At 44.0% G+C, this 21,312-nt stretch overlaps 1 protein-coding gene across 1 annotated transcript in view; it reads left to right on the forward strand.

The window, feature by feature from the left end:
• Positions 1-21,312, forward strand: part of LOC119436524 (ER degradation-enhancing alpha-mannosidase-like protein 3) — a 118,470-nt gene that overhangs the window by 67,042 nt on the left and 30,116 nt on the right. Inside the window, exons 13-16 of the mRNA XM_037703393.2 lie at positions 3,821-3,945; positions 16,098-16,257; positions 17,000-17,157; positions 20,886-21,015. Coding sequence (XP_037559321.1) covers positions 3,821-3,945; positions 16,098-16,257; positions 17,000-17,157; positions 20,886-21,015 — 573 coding nt within the window. The remainder of the gene's footprint in view (positions 1-3,820; positions 3,946-16,097; positions 16,258-16,999; positions 17,158-20,885; positions 21,016-21,312) is intronic.

The raw sequence follows: 21,312 nt of genomic DNA on the forward strand, positions 1-21,312 counted from the left end.
TCGAATCCCAGCTGCGGCGGCCGCATTCCGATGGAGGCGAAATGCAGAAACGCTCGAGTACCTGCGTTTTAGTGCACATTAAAGTACCCCAGGTGGTCAAAATTAATCCGGCACCTTCCATTACGGCGTGCCTCATAATCAGAACTAGTTTTGGCACATAAAACCTCAGAAAGAAGAAGAAGAAGAACGAAGTGACATTGCACTCAACAGATCATGTCCTCAGATATTGAGTGATGCGTGCTGCCAGATCTCTGAGACCATGACAGCTACAATGACAGAGTCTGCAAAATCTTTCAATTAAAATCACGGCGCTGAACAGCAGGAAGCTTAATTGCAAACGTCAAAGCAGCTAGGCCTGTCATTGCTGCGGTGGCTATGGCTGCCAGTGGATCGGCGTGCAAGAGTGCCGGTTCGACGCTGCGAGATTATGAAAATTGCGGCGGTTTTGGCTTCGATTAATGCCGTTTTGAACCTGCATTCACGGCAAAATGTCCAGAAACTCTAACTGCGAAAAGTTTCAGCATCCTAAATTTCAGAGGTCCTTATACATTGGCTCTATGGGGTTCGTGGTGGTGCTGTGAAGGCGTCCGAATTATCGGGTATGTCTGAAAAATCAGGCCTCATGCACTCAGGGATTCTTTCGACCTGTAAGCACCACCAAAATTATTTTGAGCAGAAAAAAAACTGTTTCTTGTATCAGACAGACAAGATCTTTGCAGTCTTTTTCGACAGCTGCTGCCACACACTTGGGATTCATTAAGCTTCTGTTTTGGTGCAGTTGCTGTGTCACGACTCTTGAACTGTTCCCAGGAACTATTTTGTAACTCTATAACTACCAATGATGAGCGAACACGTCATGACCTTTGGTGGCGAGTGACTTCATTGTGAACTTTAAGTAAAAAAAAACACTTTGTCACTGCATAAATATGCTAAAAAGGGTCTTTTTAAAGCATTTAAGTTGTATTTTTTTTGCTAGGCAGCCAACGGCCTTTCTGAAGCTTTGTTTGTGGAAACTGGAATTTAACAATGCCATCGACGTCACAGGCTGTGCGTGTGGCCACGAAACACGCTGCAAGTTTTTTTGGCAGTAACAATCGCTCGAGTGATGATTTTGAGTTGCTGGATGATCAAACTGATGAAGATTTTGACTGATGAATCATCAAGCAGTACTAGCACAGATTGTGAATCATACCATATGGCCAGCACTTGGAATTGGGGTCAGAACTCGGGTCTGCCTCCTGTATCTCCCAGGTTAGCATTTACTGGCTCACCTGTATGCTACACGGTCAAAGTACCTTTCTGCAAATTCCGATTTCTTTTTTTTTTTTTTTGTGTATATGCAAATACAGGTTGCACTATTTTGTAATTTTGACAAATAATAATACGCAATGTCTTTCATTAATATTGTCACATACGAGTTTGTGCCGCTGTGGGCATAATGATGTTGGGAGGTGAAGAGGAAGTTGAAGTGTCTCGGAGATCGGTAGATGGTGTTACCTTGGCCACTGAGCTACAACCTTGTAACTGTATATATAGTAAATTCATATATTTTCTCCCCGTAACAATATCTTAAACAAGAGCAGTAAAATTTGTATAGCATTCCTGGTATCATATTTTATAGAAAAATGGCAGAAAAAATGCAGGTTTAAAAAAATTCTGAACTTTTCATCAATTTTTCAAAATTTCTCATGGCAATTGAGGGCTCAAACAATTTTTGTATATCGCAGTTACTTTATTCTTCACAAAATGTTTCTCTTTCTGTCTCAGGTTTGAGTAAAGGAGCAAGTGTCTCCTTACATGCACTTATTTGAATAAGAAGAATATGGGAGGGTGGAGTGAGGGGCAGAGTTTATTTCTCATCTATTGCAGAGTTTAGATGAGCCGTCATCGGCTGGTATGTCTGTGCACCCAGAAAAGGAGAGGAGGACAACGAAAAAGGGGATAGTGTATCCATAGTCAACAGTATTTCCTGCAATGCAAGCTTTGCACGCTTCCACCAAACCCACACGCATTGCAATCTACAGTCAACAGTCTTATTTCCAAGCTACAGTATACAGTACACCTTTCTAAAAATTCTGCACTTTTCTCTTTCAAATTCCCGCCTGCAATGTGACATGAAGTTGCGCATCCATTGCTGAAGAAGGGGACTTTTTGTGATATTCTTCTCTGGCATTACTAATGAGTGTCCAGCAGATGGGCTGAGGCCCTTTGCTAGGTCACATTGTCTGGTTTGTTGCCATTAGCAACAGTATTTGCCAATGCTGCTAGGTCCTGTGGAAAAAAGCAACCAAATGTGCTCTTGAAACAAAAAGATCTCGAGAAAAAAAGCATTTTCATGTACTAAAAGCAAAAATAGGCATACAGTGGAATCTCGATGATACGAATATCACGGGGTCACGAAAAATATTCGTATTAGCCGAAATTCGTATCATCGAAACACAATTAAAACTAGCTAAATTAAAGAGTCGGAGGTGAACTCACTCAGGCACACGCACGTAGAAAGCATTTACAGTATAGATTACTTATAACGTAACTGTTTATAGTGCAGAACAGGCTAGAACGCGGCCTTTTCCGACTCCCGTTTACCCTCCCATAGAACTCCATGTGTACGCATACTGCTTACAGTGCAGCCGCGTGAGACGAAATGCCGGTTATAATGCGGCTTCCGCTGGAAAATCTCGCCGACAAGGGCGGTAGCGAGCACGCTTCTCAACTAGGTGCGCCCACCGACGGGAGAGGAGATCAACGAGGGCGATGCCGAGGAGGAGCATGAGACGTGGAGCATGAGTCCAAGAGCGATAGAATCGTCGCTGCGCGCCGTATGTGCGAGTGAAAGCGCGCCTTCACGCACGGAGAGCGAACGCACAAACGCGACTTCCGTCACGGCCGGGCGCGCCAGTCGAGCCCGGCCCTGCTTCCGTCCCGCGAAAGGCCGGGGGGGGGGGGGGGGTGCAACCGGGCGCAAGGGCAACTGGCGACGCAATCTCCCACGCGAAAGGAGCAAAGCGGGAAGGCAGCACAGGAGGGAGGGAAGGAGGGAGGGGGGGGGGGGGGGGCTTCTACTCTGCCAACAAATGCGTTCTTGTACTTTGCGCCTGTGTCGGCTGTCGGGGTTGTCGCGCGCACCATATCTTGAAAGATCTCCACACGGCTCTGACCTTTGTATGCACTGTGGTTACGCCGCTCAGTTTCCGTTGAAGCGATAGATCGCACTTCCCCACGAAAAGCGCAAAAGCAAGAAAAGCGCCACCGCGTTAAACTCTTCGCGCCCAGTCGCGGCCGCCGCGCTGTCCGGCGCCGCGTGTGCGCCTCCGCACCAAAAGAGAAAAGGAGAAAGCGCGTCACTGCGCGCTGTTCTCTTTCGCGGCTGTCGGTGGGGCGGCGTTTATTCGTATCAACCGATGCGGGTCGAAAATATATTCGTAACAACCGTTCTCTAGCACGTTGCAAAGTAATGGGGCTCGGCCGGGACCACAGAAAAATTCGTATCATCCGAAAATTCGTATTAGCTGTGATCGTATCATCGAGATTCCACTGTATATAGACACAGAAGGCTGAAATAGGCATTTATAGGCACTACATAGTCAGTGCTGAATCATTCCTTAACCCATAGTTTATCCTCATACACCAAAATATATTGGGGCCCTGTCAAACGGGAATAAATGGGCATTTGCGTATGATTCGATCTCTACGCAACTCTCAGTAAGGGCATCCATTTCAAGCGTGCATTTAAAACATTTTAAAATTTTTGAAGTCATTTGTACTTGCCTTATATTGATAGCGCCGCATTGTTGTGTTTTCTCCTTTTTTTTTTGTGCAGGCAACAGGGGACCCCTACTACCTTGAAGCTGGCCGTAGAGTGGTGGAGTCATTGCAGAAGCATGCAAGAGTGCTTTGTGGATTTGCAGCTGTCAAGGATGTTCGCACTGGAACACATGAGGACAGGTGTGTGATAATGGCAGGAGTATGGTGTCAGTTTATCCATCTTTCTGTGTCGTGCTTCAATCACGCTTGTTCCATACACACCTTATAAGCATTAAAGGGCACCAAACCACCTGTGACATTTTCAACACATTTAAAGTAGACATGTGCATCGTGCACACAATACAGTAGAACCTCGTTGATACATTTTGGAAAAAAACACAAGAAAGAACATACTCACCGGGAAAACGTACAATCTGAAGTCACTAAAGATTTGGCAAACTGAACTGTAGTTGGCATCTACATAATATATATGAGAAGCGCTGCCCGAATTGTCGCAGCACGAGACGCTGGTGCACGCACCAATGTGGTGGTGCACGAGAAACCCAAAACGCACATTGTCGTTCTTGCTTCGGCAAGCTTATGTTCATGCTCCTCGAATTCAGCCTGGGTCAGCAGCTTCTTGGGGCAGAGAATTTTGGCAGGAAGTTACCACGTGCCCAGTTGGCGAGAATCAAATCGGTGAGGCACGAGACGCAGACATGTCGGCCCAAGCGATCGAAGACGTGCTTTGTCATTTTAAGTCAGTGATGGTTAACCAAAACGAAATCAAGCTGGTAGGCAATGCTGAAACATGATGCCACAATGCTGCCAGAGCGAAACATGACGCTCACGTTACGCCACCTGCTGCAGGGAACGGCGGAGTGTGTTTGGGTAATTGCCTATTAGAAGCTTGCAATACGCTTCCTACACCACACACGCTGTGAAACAGATACGTGAAGATGCTTATCACCATGGGTTGGCAGCGATAGCTGTGAATGGCAATGTACGATGACCCACGAGGATTTTGCTGGTACCGAAATAGGAAACCAAGTGCATGGCGGCATTTCCATGTGACACGGCCAGGTGAGTACTGCAGGAAAGCTGCCGTTGCTGGCACCTACCGCTCTCAATCGCGCGTGTGCCTCCCACCTTTTGTTGTTTACATGGGCTCTAGAAGCCGAAAACGTATCGCACGATCACAGTTTAGTGATATACTGAGTGTTGGTGCCGAAAGATAGTGTTTTCCAGGAATCATTAGCCAGTAATAAAGAAGCGTAACTGTACTGGGTAGTTTTTTTGCATTCTCTATCATGAACATCGGCGCCGGGAAATCGTATGAAACTGGATTGTATCAACAAGGTTCTATTGTACTGGGGAAGTCACCAATTCAAAAAACAATCCTGTACTCCTCTGCGCGCTTTTCCAGTCTCTTTGCATATCATGATGCCAGCAGGGTCATGTACATGATGTCGCCAGGGTAAAATCTGTCGATATGGTTGGCCGGCAATGAAAGCACCAACGTGGCAAGAGCCAGCTGTGTATTCTTAGAAAATAGGAGGGCTTGCCCATTGTGTGTCACTGATCCTTCCATGAAGCTTCTATTCAGTGGGCGTCTCATGGAAGGCAATCAGAGGTGGACAATGGAAGAGCCTTTCTTGTGTGCTGACTTCACTCGTAGCTTTCACTGCACTGTATGGTGTTGGTTAGAGTACACAGCAAGTAGGAGAGAGTGCCTGTGAGGAGGGTAGTGAAGGCAATGGAGAAACTGTGGTAGATGTGTAGTCATTCATCAAACGCCTGTAACTTTGTTGTTACGGCATCATGTTGTCTTCTGCCTTCCTCTTGGTGCTTCTTGCTCATGGCGTTGACATTCCCAAAGCATATGGGCCATATCAGCCCGTTCGTGCTCGCACCAGGGGCAGCCGGGCGATGGGTGCCGCGCGGGCCACAGGCGGTGCAGGTGGTAGGGGTTGGTGAAAGTGCCTGTCTGCAACCACCTCAGGTCAACTGCCTGGGACCTGTCCAGCCGCCCGTGGCGTTGTGGATATTTCTTACGTTCTTTCTTGTAGTGACCAAGAACCTCTCGATACGAGGCCGGAAACTCCGTGATGTCGCGGTTGGCGTCCCCGTGGCCCCCAGCTCCGTCCGCCGCGATTTGGGTTGTGTTGGTAACTCCTCCGTTGGGGCCCCGCACAACAATGGCGGCGGCTGCCCTCTGGGGGATCGCGTTGTGGTTGGGCGGAATGCCGGTGCGTCTTCGGCTGTTGGTATTGTTGTTGTCGTTGTTGTCGTTGTTGTTGCGGCTGTTGTCTTTGGTGGTGCCAAGCTCCCCGACGTGCGCGGGGAACCATTTGAGGGCCTTGTTCGTAATCGTGCCGGACACGAATGCGGAAACATTCGCTCCGTCTTGTCCGTCAGTTTGTTCACCATTTCTTCTATCGCGTCTATATTTCTGGTTCCTGACCTGGGTCTCTTCGGAGCTTGTGCGTGGTCCACAGCGTCTTCCGTAGGTAGCGCATCGCTCGTGCCCTTGCGCTTGGAGCCCGCCGTCGCCGGCGTTTCGTCGCCGCAAGAAGTGTCCATCTCCCCTACTTCGCCTCCTGTCGCGGTCGCATTGCCTCGCTCGGCGGCCTCACGGGAGGTGGAGGAGGAGATCCTCTCATGAGAGGATCCTTTCATGTTCTTCAAGATTTCGTTCAGCGTCTGCTGCAACTCGTCGATTTTCCTTGCTGACTGTTCGTTCTGCTTTCTGGCCCTGCCCAGCTCTTCTCGAAGTTCTTTGTTCTCTCGCTCCATTTTCTCCATCCTCGCTGCCAGGAGGGCGTCGGGGGCTCCCTTCGTGCTGCCAGTGACGGGGGTGCTTTCTACAGAGTATCCATTTCTTCCCGCGACTATATCGGACCAGGTGACTTTGCGCGGCCCTGTCTGTGTCTCGCTGTGTGTGGCCCGCACGCCGTCTGGCAGGGGGCGGTTTCGGTTCCGGTTGCTGCTTCCACTCCGACTCCGGCTTCGACTTCTGCTCTTACGTCTGTTACAACTTCGGCTCCGTCTTCTTATTGGTGAGAGGGATCTGGATCTCGAGCGACTTTGGCCTTTTCCCTTCGCCATACTGTACCCCCGATGGTGATGGGGTCCGCTGAGGGGTCGTCTTTCCTTCTTCTAACGTGCGTTCCCTTTCTACTCTGCTTCTCGCCTGCCATCTTCTCTGCTTCACCATGTGCGGCAACTTGTATTTTGCCTTGCACATTCTGTCGGCCGTGGGGTGCGCCTCGCCGCAGATCCGGCACTTGGGCGTGCATTCGTGTTCGCTGCTTGGGTTCTTCGATCCGCAGGTCGGGCATAGTTTGATCTCCGGTCTTGGGTACATGTCGGGTGGATGGCCGAGCCTGCCACACTCCTTGCAAAAGTCAATCTGTTTCCGATACAGGGATACTCTTATCATGATGCTATTGAAGTAAGCCCATGTGGGGACTCTGTTTCCTTCGTACAACAATATCACGGTGGTCGTACTGCCGAGCCGCTTGGCGTACGTTAAAGAGGGGTTTCTTGAGTTCACCAACGCATGCGTGAGCTGGTCTTGGGTATACTTCAGGGGAATGTTGCGGATAATCCCTTTTACCATTTGCTCTGACGCCGAAACGTACGCGTTGGTCCCGTGCCTCTTTCCGTTGATCGTCAAAACCTTGACCTTAGCGATTTTCGTCGCTGTTGTCTCATCCGGTGTGCTTATCACCAGGATGTTTTGCGTGGGATTGGGACAGATCGTGATCATCTCGTCGTCCCCCACTACCGCTTCTTTGCGTATCGCCTCGTCGAGACTCATTCCGCACGTGTTCCTTATATTCAGCCCGTCTTTCGGTCGAACAATTATCTTGATATCATCCCTGGGTAGTCTGGGCATCCTACTTGCTCGTAGAACTTTGTTCACTATGCTTCGACCGCCTCGGTGCATCGGGCTTCGCGAGCGGGTGTCGTCCTTTCCCGTCATCTCGTTGGCGTTCATGCGATGCCTTCTTCTGTGGGTAACTTCGATCCAACCGTCCGCAACGACTTCAGCGTCTTCTCCCGTGGAAACGCGTTTTGCGCCGTTGGGTCCGTTTTCCGTGGTTTCCTTGGTTCCTGCCTCGTCTGTCTGTATGGCAACAAAGACAGTCCATTTTCCACATTTCTTGTTGTGCATGTTCAATCCTGCATCGTGTACCTCTTCGCGAGCAATGGTCGTGGTTTCCCATGCACGGCATAGGTCATGTGTTGAAAACATCAGAGGACACTGAACATAATTCCTTGATCTCTTGGTTGCCACCAATGGAAAACAAAATATTACATTACAGTGCCACATGGTTTGCAATTTGAAATGTTAGCTGGAAACAAAAGGTCCTGTTCTTGCCGTGGGAAGGAAAGATGTGTGAAAGAAATGTATCTAGAATTGCGAATTTTGCCACTTTATGGTAATGTGCTGGAGAAAGTTACTTTTCATATATGGAATGTAGAAGGCACAGTGTGAGTACACTATATGTAATACTAATTTTACTGTACGAGACAGATCAGAGCAGACTTGGTATTTAGTACAGAGATAGTGAACTGTACTGTATAAAGGGCATTTTCAAAGTTTAGTCACAAAGGCAGCTGGTCACAATTAATTTCTTCAAATTACTAGCATTATAAAATAAAGTTCATTGCCTGCTTGCCTGTCTACTAGCATTATCAAGTAATTTTCGAGAAACACAATCTTCCAACATTGAACAATACTGTTTGCAGTCCTCGCTATGAGTTCACAACCAATGATTGAAAATGGTTCATTAAGGCAAATGGGCAAGTGCAGCGTTTTTGTGATACAGTCCCTGATATGCAAGAGTATGCAGCTGCACCTGAACATATCCTTTTTCATGTTTCCACATGCAGTCAGCCACATAGAGATGTTGCGAATAGCAGATTTGTTTGTATCGAGTGGAGAAAATTTAATGAGGCAATTCTCCCATATGCTAGTCCGCCGATTATCAAGTGCTGCTAAGAGAAGGGTGCACTCCGCCAGCCTACATGCGTGTTCTAGTTGCATCACTTCATACACTCATGGGCTGTCACAAATTAAGCCATCAAGCCAACTCCATCACAGATATTGTTGCCAGGGTCAGTAGCAGAAAACAACTATTTAGCTGACACGAAACTGCTACGCTTTAGTTCTTGGAGGTGAAACTTTTTAAAATGGGTTGTTGCGTGATCTCTGGTGTAAGTAACGTGTGAGGCGCCTTTACATCGAGCCTTTCATGCATCTTCTTGGTAGCAGAGATGCATGTGCGGAATCAAAGCAGGTGTCATCACTGATGATGGCACAACATTGAGTTGCTTCGGTAGTGGTAGCTGCACAAGTAAGACTGACGTTTGCCTTTAGGGTCATTCCATGCGAAGTGTCCCGGACATGTCGCTCGACCATCTCAGATAATACTTTAAAGAATCATGGCTATTTAGTACCTTGTTGAAAAGAATCTCCCGAAATATTTTGTTGCAAAAAAATTTCCGTCACATGACGTAATTTCAGTTTCCTCAAGTGCGTGAAACATGGTACTACAAGAAAATTAATATTGAATATCTTCACGCTTTACAACTTTGCCTACTGAATGTACAATGATCTGTCTTCAAAATGCTATGGTGCTTATTGGCAATTCGGTAACAAAATGGTCCTTATGAGTCTCGAATTCTGACAAAAATGTACCAAACAGACAATGTTTTCTTGGCCAAACTGCTATCGATTTGTTTATTATAATTGTTTTAAATGCAAAGCTATATAATATACTAAAATTATTTAAGTGCCAATACACCCTAGGAATTTTCTGAAATAACATGCAAAACATACAAAAATTTTGCTTTTGGTTCGCTTTCATTCATGATTTTCACAATGAGGTACTCCTCGTAAAAATACGACATCAAATGTATTAGATAAGTCTGCTTATCGGCCTTTGATTTCGATGTTGTATATATATATCGATTGCTATTATAAGCGAGATATGAATTTCTGAAATTGGCCCCGGCACCGTGCTCTGCATAATCCGTGCTACCTCTTCACTGTAAAGCGCAGCGGCTGTCTTGCTTCAGACAGCCTGCATGCGCAGTTTGGTAGTGTATTATGGCTGCCTTCAGCACTTGATTGAGGGCTTCATTGTGTTGGTCAGCCCTGTTAATTATTATAAAATTTCTGCCTCGGAAACTTCAAAACACACACTTGAGCGCACGTGTGTAAGAAGACTAGTATGTGGGGGGTATTCGCCTTGCATAGAGGAGGAGAAAGCGGTGCCAGCTGCTTCTTCCACACGCACTGCAATCAAACGCTGATTAGAAGGCACACTAATGAGAAGGCAGTAACTCTCTTTTTGTAGTAAGCCACATTGAGGTGTTCTTAACGAGCAATGAAACTTTGCAGTATCACCAACGAGTGGTCTTCTAATCCTCTTAGAATCTGACGATGCCTGAGACAGACTACTGATAGATGTCTATTTTGGCTCACTGCTGTGATGGTAACTGTGAAGCACGATAGTCAGTGCAACTTGAGTATCATGTGTACTTACAGTCAATATGAAGAATCGATTCAGATGCAATCACAGGTGTGGGCTTTGTGCTCAAGTGGCGGGTTTAACATTGTACTCGGCAAAGAAAGAATGTAGATTGTCCAAGTAAAAATGACACTTTTGAAAAACTGGCTTGAAAACAACTTTTTATTATCAAGTGGAATTCCTATATTCAAGTTTGTAGCAAAGTTGGAGCCGGAGCTGGGTAAATAAAATGAGAATATTTCAGGCACTATAGTGTTGTGTTCATTCAGTACAGGACACATTACTCTAGAAAAAAAATTTGAGAGGCCTTTATCCTGCACTGCACATAATATAGGCAAATCCGTAGAATCCATATCGTCTTTCAAATACTTAGGCATTACATTATCTAATGACCTAACATGGAATGCACATGTCGCTAACATGATATCATCAGCAAACAAAACACTGGGATTTCTTAAACAGCATCTTCGACTCACCCCACATCACGTAAAATTGCTCGCTTACAAGTCACTCTTTCTACCTAAACTAGAATACACATGTGCCATATGGAACCCACATCATGTTAACCTCATAAACGATCTAGAAGCAGTCCAAAATCGCGATACAAGTTTAATCCGACTCTGTTACTAATACGCTCCCCTTTATTACAGGCCGTGCTTAGTATGTCTTCCTTTGGTAATCCTAGCACGAGTGTAGTGAATCAACTCTCATGTACACTGTCGGAAGTCTGACAGCCCATGACAAAATAAGAACTGTTGACTGTTCTCAAGTATAGAAAAAGAGGTGGCTATGATGGGGGATCACACAGCGTTTATGAACAATGCACACAAAGATGGAAACAAACAATTTAACTCAGCATCATGTAGTCTCGTAAGCCTTACTAAAGCAGATGCTGAGAATCGATACTGTGAACCAGGGAAGAAGAGATATTTACCATGAAAAGTGCGCGATAGGAAAAGCAGTTTGAAAGAAAGGAATAGCTGCAGAAACTGCCAAGCTGGCTGGGAGCTACCAAGGGAGTAATTTTGAAGACAGAGGTGCAAGCTTGGGGGAGGTTAAATGGGAGGGAGGTTGGAGGATTGCAGCTATGGCATAGATGTCGGAGGAGGCCATGTAGTGATGTCACATAATAGTGTCACTATGCAACTAGAACAACAGTGGAAGGATATGAAGAAGTAAAATGAACAAACAATGCTAAAGAGCCACAGAAATGATAAATGATGAACACAGAAGAAATGAAAACTTTTTTTTTTTTTAATATGAAGAAGTTGGAAAAAGAGGACATTGAAATGGCAAAACTGCAAGGTAAGAAAAAAAAATATAACAGCCACATTGGAAGGCTGTCCTTCATTGGAGAGACAGTGGAAGGCTGTCCACGAGGTAGTCATGTCCCATGAAACTCTAAAAATGCAGATACTTTTAACAATATTGCTGGCAGAACTTTTCCGAGTCTTTAACCACTGTGGTGGCATAGTGGCTTTGGTGTTACACCACTAAGCCCGAAGGCATGGGATCAAATACCGGTTGCTGCGGACGCATTTCAATAAGCGTGAAATGCAAAAATGCCTGTGTACTGTGCATTGGGTGTATGTTAAAGAATCCCAGGCGGTTAAAATTAATCTGGAGCTCCTCACTACGGCATGCCAAAAGCCATACGTGGTTTAGGCATGTAAATCCCAGAATTTTTTTTTTTAGTTGTACCTTCAGAAATACCTTTTTTTATGTGTGTATGTATACAGCTCCTTTTATTCTGTGAAAGTTACAACTGATGTTTGCCAAGAGATGTGTGACACAGGATTGAACACATGCAATAAGAAATGTTGAGGTTGGTTGTTTGTTGCCATACATCCCATAACATAAATGGATAGTGCTGCCTCTTTTTGAATATTTTAATAGATGGCTTGCACTGACGTCTTTGTAGCCGCCATGTTGGTGCACCAACATGATGATAGGCTGGGTCTGTAACATCACATGAAAGCTTTCAATAAGATGAATTATACTGAAGTGCTCGTAGTCACCATGTTGGTGCCCTGACACGGTGATAAGGTAGGTGCGTGACGTCGCGTGAAAGATATCAATAGAACGAACGATGGGCTTTAAGATAGTTTTCTGAGAAAAGTCGTAGATGCCCCTTTTCTTTAGAGCGCAGCTCTTAGGCGCCTGTTTCTGCGGCGAGTGTCGGCATCCCTCCTAACCAAGCGAACGAGTTCAGCGAAGGATGAAAGAGAGAATGCGGAGCGCAGCGTGGGATGAAAGATTGCGATAGCGTAGAGAGCGCGAGGCGGAAAGTGGAGGAGGAAGGTATGGCAAAAATGTGAGAAAAGCGTAGTGCTGCACAGAACGGGCTCTACGGTGACCGCTATGAGATGGCGCCAGAGTAGCACGCCGTCGTCTGTTCACCGATACCATATATGGAAACAAAGTGCTGCATGAGCAGCACTTTGTTCGAGATGCTGCTGATATGATGTTTGAGATGATGCTGAGTTAAATTGTTTGTTTCCATATTTTTATGCACTGTTGATGATACGCTGTCGCCTTCTGCAAGGCATGTTTTTTCCCCCCAAAAAGCAGTAATATGCTACATGGTAATTTTTCTTTGCGCCATTGAAATCTGTTGGCATCGGCTGCTGTGGATCGCACCCACGTGCTGCTTCTCCCGATCTCCCGCTTAGCAAGGCAGTCGCGCCACATTTCGCTCTATTTGCAATGTGCCGCACGAGACAGATTGTCTGCACCAGCCAATATATCCTGAAATGAAAACGTGTATAGAGCTGCGCTCAAATTTCTCATTAGGGAGTATCGTAATCGTCGGTGAATTTTTTATTCTACTTAAAAAGTTTTTTTTTTGCATACTTGCGTATACATGAATGGGATTATAGGACTCTGTATAAGACAAATGCTTGCTATGAACATAAATTCTGCACTGTAGAGAAAGAAAACATTTGAGGCAAGTTTCATTGTCCTGGCTCAAATATAACCTAAGAAACAAGGCTGCAAATTAACCCATTCGCTGCCACTTGCCGCGCATGCGCACAGGCCTTCTGTACCGCGTGTTTTTTTTTTTTTTTTTTTTTTTTTTCCCGGAAGCAGTAGTATGCTATACGGTCATTTTTTTTTTTTTTTTTTTGCACCATGAGCATCTAGGTCAAATATTTGGTTGAAAACTATAAAACATACATGTATGTACATTTGAGAAGCATTCAGATTTTACTCTGTGCAGTTTTTGAAGTCACAGGCGTTTCATTGTGTGAAAAAGTTTAAAGCACTCCAGCATGGGCTGTCGCCTTCTGGTGAATACGAGTCAGACCTACTGTCAGGTTCACTTTCTTCAGAAGAAGGCTCAGAGAAAGTTCAGTCGTCATAAGGCTTGTCATCGCTGTCACTGTCAAAGAGAATATTCAGTATCTCACGCTCGTAGAGAGCACGCTCGCCATCGGATGCCACCATTTCTTCTGCGACTCGAGATGATATAAAAAACCAAAAGCACACAAAAGTACGTTCAAGCAACAGAGGTAACTATTGCCATGTATTGGTAACATATCTAACCATGCTCAGATAAACCGACAAGTGCTACCATCCATCCATCAATAGCTTCGAGAAGTACAAAATACGGCTGCCCCGCAATTCAACTGCTTTCAATGATTGCTGCTGCACAATTTCCTGCAAACATATTTTTCAAGGAATATAATGTCTGTACAAGGTATGATTTTTGAGCAATAATTACCGGAATTGACAATATTTGTGAAAGAGACGAAAGTGGTGTGTATGGCAATGGCAACTTCTGAAATTTTTTTCCATTGGAAAAGTATTTTTATTGCGATAGCAATTATATGGACACTCCAGGCGAATTACCGCAGTCACCGTTGCCGTGATGTTCTGTATAAAGCCCAAGAGCGAGAACATTGCAACCGGGCACCGTATGCTGTGGATCTGAGTGAAAGCGTGCGAGGAGGAGCCAAGAAGTATTGTGGCTTTAACTCGCACGCGCAAGGGAGGAAGGCTGGGAGGAAGTGCACCGTCTTCCATCATGGGTAATGCAGCAAAGGGAGGGAGTAGGAGGTAATGTTCTACTCCGGCGGCAGCTGCGTATGATGTGGCTGAGAGAGCCCTATGTCGAAAGCGATCTGTGGTGGGTACAGAGTCTATGCGCACCGAGGGCTGATTGCTTCATGTGCGCTGTGTTCTCGCCGCTTAGTTCGCGTTGAAGCGAGACACAGCATAAAGGGCAATTCGTTTGCTGCTGTTGTCGCTCTTCCTGACGCCAGCGTTTTGACCGCAAGTGTCCTCGGTCATTGAGTCAGTTGTGTTCATGTTTGACTGTGTGTGCGTGACACCATACTTGTTAATTTGGTTAGTTAAAGAATGTTTAGAAGTTTATAAACTACTATCCTTACTTCGTATAGCTGTCTAATAATTTTCTATCGCAATTGATGCTTCGCCTTTCAGGTAAAACTGTGACATTTTTTTGTTGAAGAACGAAGCATGGATTTGATGTTCCAGCAGAAAAAGGAGCAACATACTGTGTGTTCCATGTAACTTGTAGATGAATGGATTATTGTTTGTAGTCATCTTGAGTTACTTGGACAATTTCTTTTCGTCTGATTAGTCAGCCAAGTAGTTGTGCTTAATTATTTCAAATTTTTAATATTTTTTGTTTCAGGGCATAAGTTGTATTTGAATAGTTGCAGAGTGTGCTCAGAAACACCAAATAAAGCTGGTTCTGTGATGTTATCCTTTATATGGTTCTTTTTTCTGTGCTCTGAAGAAAGCCTGTGAAATATGAAAAAATAATGACGTTGCTGCGCTCTTGTGTGTCTAGATTGCAGCACTCTCAATCGTTTTTCTAAAGAACGAAACTCTCATGCCCGTCAAAAGCTGGCAAGTGTGTTGGCATCTGTGTGCAGTGCCGGCCTCCCTCGTATTATTTAGGTTCGTGGCGGATTTTGATCTTCACATCCAAGGGGCTGACATATGCTGGAAATCATGGCCGATAACTTTGTTTATTTTGCAATAGACATGCAGGATTTGTTCTTCTGAAAAGCAATTGAGAGTTCTGCCATCCAGACATGCAAGAGCACAGTGACCTTTTTTTCGATATTTTGTCGGCTTTTTCATAGCGCAGAAGGAGCCACATAAAAGATAACCCCATGGAAGCAATTTTGTTTGGTCTTTCTGAGCATGCTCTTCAACTTTTCATGTATGAATTATGCCCTAAAACAATTTTTTTTTAAATTTTGCATGATTTACCATAACTAATTAGCTGACTAATCGCAAAACTGTCTGGGTAACTCGAGACCAACATGAACACCATTTCTTTGATCTCATTCATCTAATGTGTAGCACGATTAAGTTTTTTTCAAGTTAGTATGTGAGGCACTTGGTATATTTTTTTCATGAAAATTACTAATGCCATCTGGACATGCCTGACTAATGTTACCTAGAAACACCCTACAGTTTCCATTTGCAAGTGCAACAGAATGTAGGCTCTGACATAAGTGGCGCAGAGCCACACTTACCTCATTTAAATTATTGAGTAATTTGTGCTCTTTTTGTTCTCATCTTTATGTAATATACCGTATGTAACCATTCCATTAATTAATTGCGGCAGTCATAGTGAATTAGTGGATAAGCACACAGATGGAAGGAGGGAAGAGTGGGTTCCACAGTTCTTTCTGGGAAGGCTGGTGGGTTTCTCTAAGGCCAGAAAGTTTGAGAATTCCTGGTTTAGAGCAACAACACTCTAGTGCCTTAGTCCACTCTTCATTTTAGATTCCTGTCTGATGTCGTTCTATGGCTCCTTATACACAGGATGGACTCGTTTGTGCTAGCAGAGACGCTCAAGTACCTGTACCTGCTGTTCGCGTCACCAGAGGACCTGCCCTTAGACCTGGACCATTTTGTCTTCACCACTGAAGCCCATCTTCTCCCACTCAGCTTAGCACGCATCAATCGCACGCACTTTGACATGGTGAGTCAAGGGTGACCACAATTAAAGAAAGTACACATCGGAGTAGAGGTGAATTTGTGAATACAGGGAGGTGTTCTTCAAGTCCACTGCATCGTTGCAAATGTGAAGAAAAAAAATTAATACCAACTTACAAGGAATGGTTTAAAAAGCATAAAGCTTGGCATGCCCGTGCCAAGCTCTTTATTGGCGCCTTCCTTGCAAACGTGATGACAGGTAAAATTTCTTGGTGTAAATATTTGCAGTTTATATGTGCCCTATGCACCGATTTCTTTCTTTGTGCAGTGACTCTTGTTTTCTCAAATTCTAAGCTTTGCTGTCTTTTGAATTTGTTCCCTTCTTGTTTTTTTTTTTTTTTTTCTCATGCTGGCTTCTTTCGTGTTTCTTCCTGTTTTAGGTTTCATAATATTGATATTCATGTTCAATTTCTTTCTGTGTGCACATGCATTGGTGTTCTTTGGTGCAGTCATCTTGCCATCTTGTCGATCTTCCTACGGTTTGTTACTGTTGTAAGATGATAAGTTTTATTATATATTAAATTTCTTGACTTGTACCGCTTTCTTTTAGACGACAGGTGAAGCTAGGAGAAGTGTGCTAATCTCACTACATTTTAGGAAAAAGTAGTCAGGCGCTTGCACCATTCGCATCTCTGGCTGCAGTATAAAAGGACGTCAGAAATGTCAAAGCACTGTCGGGAGTTTAATACCCTGTTCTCTCCTTTTCTCTGTTGCACCTGGGATTGCAGATGCAGTCACCACGAATGATGTTCTACGCCCCGGAGGAGGAATTCTCACATAGCTGCCCCAACACACACTTCCTGTTCCCCAAGAGCAACTACGCACACACTGTGCGACAGCCTCTCAAAAATCTGGTCGAGGGTGCCTGTCCGACAGTGGCCTCCAGGTACTTCCAGCCAACAGCTGCAGTGGGGCCCTGCCTCCAAAACGACACGCGCTGCTACCTGCATGAGTAGCCCTTCAATAAAGCCTTCCTGCCTGCCTTATCCTCCTGCAAATGCTTCTCTTCTTCATAACGATAATAATAATAAAGCTTCTGGACAAAAAAGCTGCACATTGCGAGAGACTGTGCACTGCAGGGCTTCCTTTAATGTAGGTCACCAAAAATGCTTGAACATGCCTTGAAAATGCAATGCACTGGAATTTTGCCACTGCTTTGGTGTTGTGACGCAGAAACCACCATTTGAACACATAACACAGTAGAACCAGCTTGATACCGATCCTGAGGGAACTAGTGCTCCATTCTGGTGGCTTTTTACGGACAGTGAAGCTTCTTGGTAAATTTGTTTGTGCTGCCAAATTTGTTGTTGAGACAAGGAAAGTGTTGAGGCCAAACACACAGTAATGCATTGTCTTTCATTGTTTGCTGCTGTGATATTCCAGTGTCTACATACTTTTCTATTGGATTAGAGGCACTATGTGCACTGGGAGTAAGTAGTAAGGGGCAGATGCGTGCACTGAGCCATGTACCTGTTGCAGAAGCAGCTTAGCCTTTTGCTTAATGCTTACATGCATGATCACAATGGAGTGCCGTAATTCCTCCTTGTTTTTGGCACACAGTTTTCTTTATGCATTTCTGCTGGTACTTTTGTTCATAATACAGCCAGTGATGCTCTTGCCTGCTTCTCAACCCTTATTCGTATGAGCTGTGTTATTGCTATGTGTATTAATTTGTGTATATGTTAATTTGAGCCTTGCACATGTAATTTGAAAAGGCTGGATTACAGCCAATTTGGTAATCTTTTCAGAGACAAGTGACTATTATTATGTTTTTTAGCTAAGGCTTTAAACTTGGTATGGTCTGGCACTTGTGCAACACAATGCCAATCTGAAACACTACCAGACTAATATATAGCCTAGAATTTCTTCACACTGCATCTGTAGAGGGGCTACATTTTGCAAAATAAGCAGTTGTATAACTGAATCACTTAAGGGTTGTCATGCAGATGCACATATCAGAACCTGCACCATATCTGAGGCCGTATTCTGAAACGTTCCACTTTGGCGATAGTTCGCCTTGGCCATGCCTCCGCCAACGGCACACGCTGATTGGCTGTTTTAGCAAACTTGGATGAGCTGATTGGCTGGTCCAGCCCAACGTCATTCAATTTTGCTCAACTAGCGAATCAACGCACGCCTGAAGGCGAAATTGTTTGCCTAGGCGAGCTATCGCCGAAGTGAAACATTTCAGAATACGGCCCCTGTATATGTACCTCCATGTTCCACTTCTGCCTGCAAGTGCCATGCTTGTTTTGGTTGCTTCCAAGGAGGTTTTTAGTCAGCAGAAAGTGAAAAGTGACATTTATATAAGACATGGTGGCAATTAGGTCTTAAACACTTGGTGCTGTAGTACATGTATTTATACTCTTTGATCGTCATCTTTGGCTGCCTTGACAAACACCCACACTATCTGCTTTTGCTTTTCTTTTTGTTTCATAACAGCTTGATAACAGCTCATACCGTTTGTCTGATGCTCATACCTGACATCTTTAGAGCAAATTAGAGTCTTCATGGAACATTGCATCATTTTGAGAAGTGTGGTCTGCCCGCAAAATTTAGTGTTTATGATATGTGAATGGTGCATGTAAATAATATAGTGCATTCAGCTTTTATTTTATTTTTATTTCTGCATACTAAATTTCTTCTTGTCCTTATGCAGCTAATTCCCAAGTGATACCAGGGGATAAGCGCTGTAACAGTCTTTTTAGTATCTTAAAACATTTTTTTATCATACCTATGTTGTGATCTAAAAAAGGTTTCATGCTGATGTTTTTTTTATTGAAACATCACCAACTATGGCATATGGGAAACAGAAAACAAAAGTTGTGAAACTGGCCATTCCAAAATGGGGCTCTTGCAGTATTGAGCATCTCATGCTACCATGTCCCAAGTTGCCTAATCACTTCCTTACTGTTTCTTAGGAAGCATCATTTTAGAAATAGTACACTAATGTTTATTTATTTACTAAATGAAATAAGTAAAGGTAGGACCTCAGTAACTCTAACAAGAAACTTAAATAGGGGTCCCTGTATTAGGACAGTTTCTAACTTAATAAGTATAAGGTTAAGCATGGTGTCTATTAGGCACAGTTCTAGTTATGCTACAAAGCCATTATTGAGTATTAAATTCAGTGATAAAAATATTAAATAATGCTTATTGCATTCATTGCACTTAAGCAACATTTAAACCTGCCTGGTGTTATGTATATTTCAGAAGGACCGTCTGTTGAGCTAGTTGGTCTAACATAGTTACTTCCACATATAGCGCAAAAAAGTACACATACACATGAAGAAGACACGACAGACGCGGACAAGCACTGGTCCGCGTCTGTTGTGTCTTCTTTGCGTGTATGTGTACTTTTTTGCGCTATATCTGGAAGTAATTATTTATATTGCATGACATGGTCTGTTGGCTTTAGCTATATAAAATAGTACTGATAAACTGCTGTTAAATTGCTTCATATATCAGTCCCAGCAGACTATCATACCATTCAAGTGAAGTCTGATAAGCATACCCCCTTTCCTGTGTGTGTGTGAGTGTGTGTGTGTATGCGCACGCGCATGCATGTGCGTGTGGGTGGGGGGTTGCATGCGTGCATGTGCATGGTTGTGTGTGTGTGTGTGTGTGTGTGTGTGTGTGTGTGTGTGTGTGTGTGTGTGTGTGTGTGTGTGTGTGTGTGTGTGTGTGTGTGTGTGTGTGTGTGTGTGTGTGAAGGAGATGAATCTACAATCCCAAATTTTATAGGTTCATTTTTGATTCACTATTGTATCTTTCCTTCTACTTATTTTTTACTGAGGAGCATAATGGAAGAAAATTAGGCCAGGTACTAATATGTAATAAATATTGATTAAGACTGTGCATGGTACATGTTCGTATTTAGTGTTCCTTTTAATTGGTTTATGTAGACGCTTTCAGTTTGTAACAGTTGGCTGTTTTATCTTACTTCAAAACAAACCTGCCTTTATAGTCAGAACTAGCAGCTGCATGAACAATCCCTAACAGAGTAGTTATTAGTAGTTACTTGAGACTGCCACATTTGCACTCGATACAATTTATGGTGGACACTTCGTAACTCAGTGCTTGGAGGTATTAAGAAGGCTTGCTGCTAGAGTAGTTGGTTCATGGTATGTAGCAAAATTTAAAATTTAATTAACTATGCCACATCTATACTGATGTGACAGTGTTCTTACCTGGCAGTTAACAGAAGATTATTTGTTGGCTGGCTCATTTTCGCAGGCTGAGGTTGTAATCCTTCTGTAAACATGAAATAAAAGGGCTTTCTGTCCTATAGAGCACAGAAATGACACAAACCCCGCAACGGTGATGTACTATCTAAGATATGGCATAACTTGGTATAAGTTAAGAACAGTGTTTCAGCATGATTCGGTGTCAAGGCTCTATTACATTTTCATGCTCTCTCTTTTAGCATTCACTCACTTGCTAAATTCAAGTTTTAGGTAATTTTTAAATGCGTACTTTAATCAAGAGATCAGTGCTTTCTATTATTTGTAAACTGTAGCTTGTATTCTTGTGCCAATGCATTTGCAGCAGTTAAGCCTTCACTATTTCTTGGCCATTTATAAAGAAACGTTCTGCTCTTCTTTACCTTTCAAGTACTAGGAGGCTCCATGCATCACAATTTGAGGCCAACAAGAAGGAACACCTGAACTTGGTCAAGAAAATGGGCGTATTTGTGACACTTATGTCTGACGGCCGCATTCAACTCATCCACAACGCTGCGCAGGTAGCACAGCTTGATGCACGTTTTTCATGCTTTGTTGGGTGAAGAAGTTCCTTTTTCGTGCATATTAAATTGCTCTAAACTGTGTGACAATGAGGTAGTTTGTATTAGAAAAGGATTGGAGGTTTTTTTTTTTTTTCTTTTTTTTACCTGAAGGAGTGCAAGTTCTTGTTCATATTTGGACTAAGAAATTACTTGGTTTGTTCCCACACAAGAGCCAGGCCTTTTATGGCTTTGGTTGTTACTACACAGTAAGAAAGTAATTGAAAAAGCTGTCCTGGTTAAGTGAAATGGCACAAC

Source organism: Dermacentor silvarum, chromosome 1 (genome assembly GCF_013339745.2).
Source record: "Dermacentor silvarum isolate Dsil-2018 chromosome 1, BIME_Dsil_1.4, whole genome shotgun sequence".
NCBI lineage: Eukaryota > Metazoa > Arthropoda > Arachnida > Ixodida > Ixodidae > Dermacentor > Dermacentor silvarum.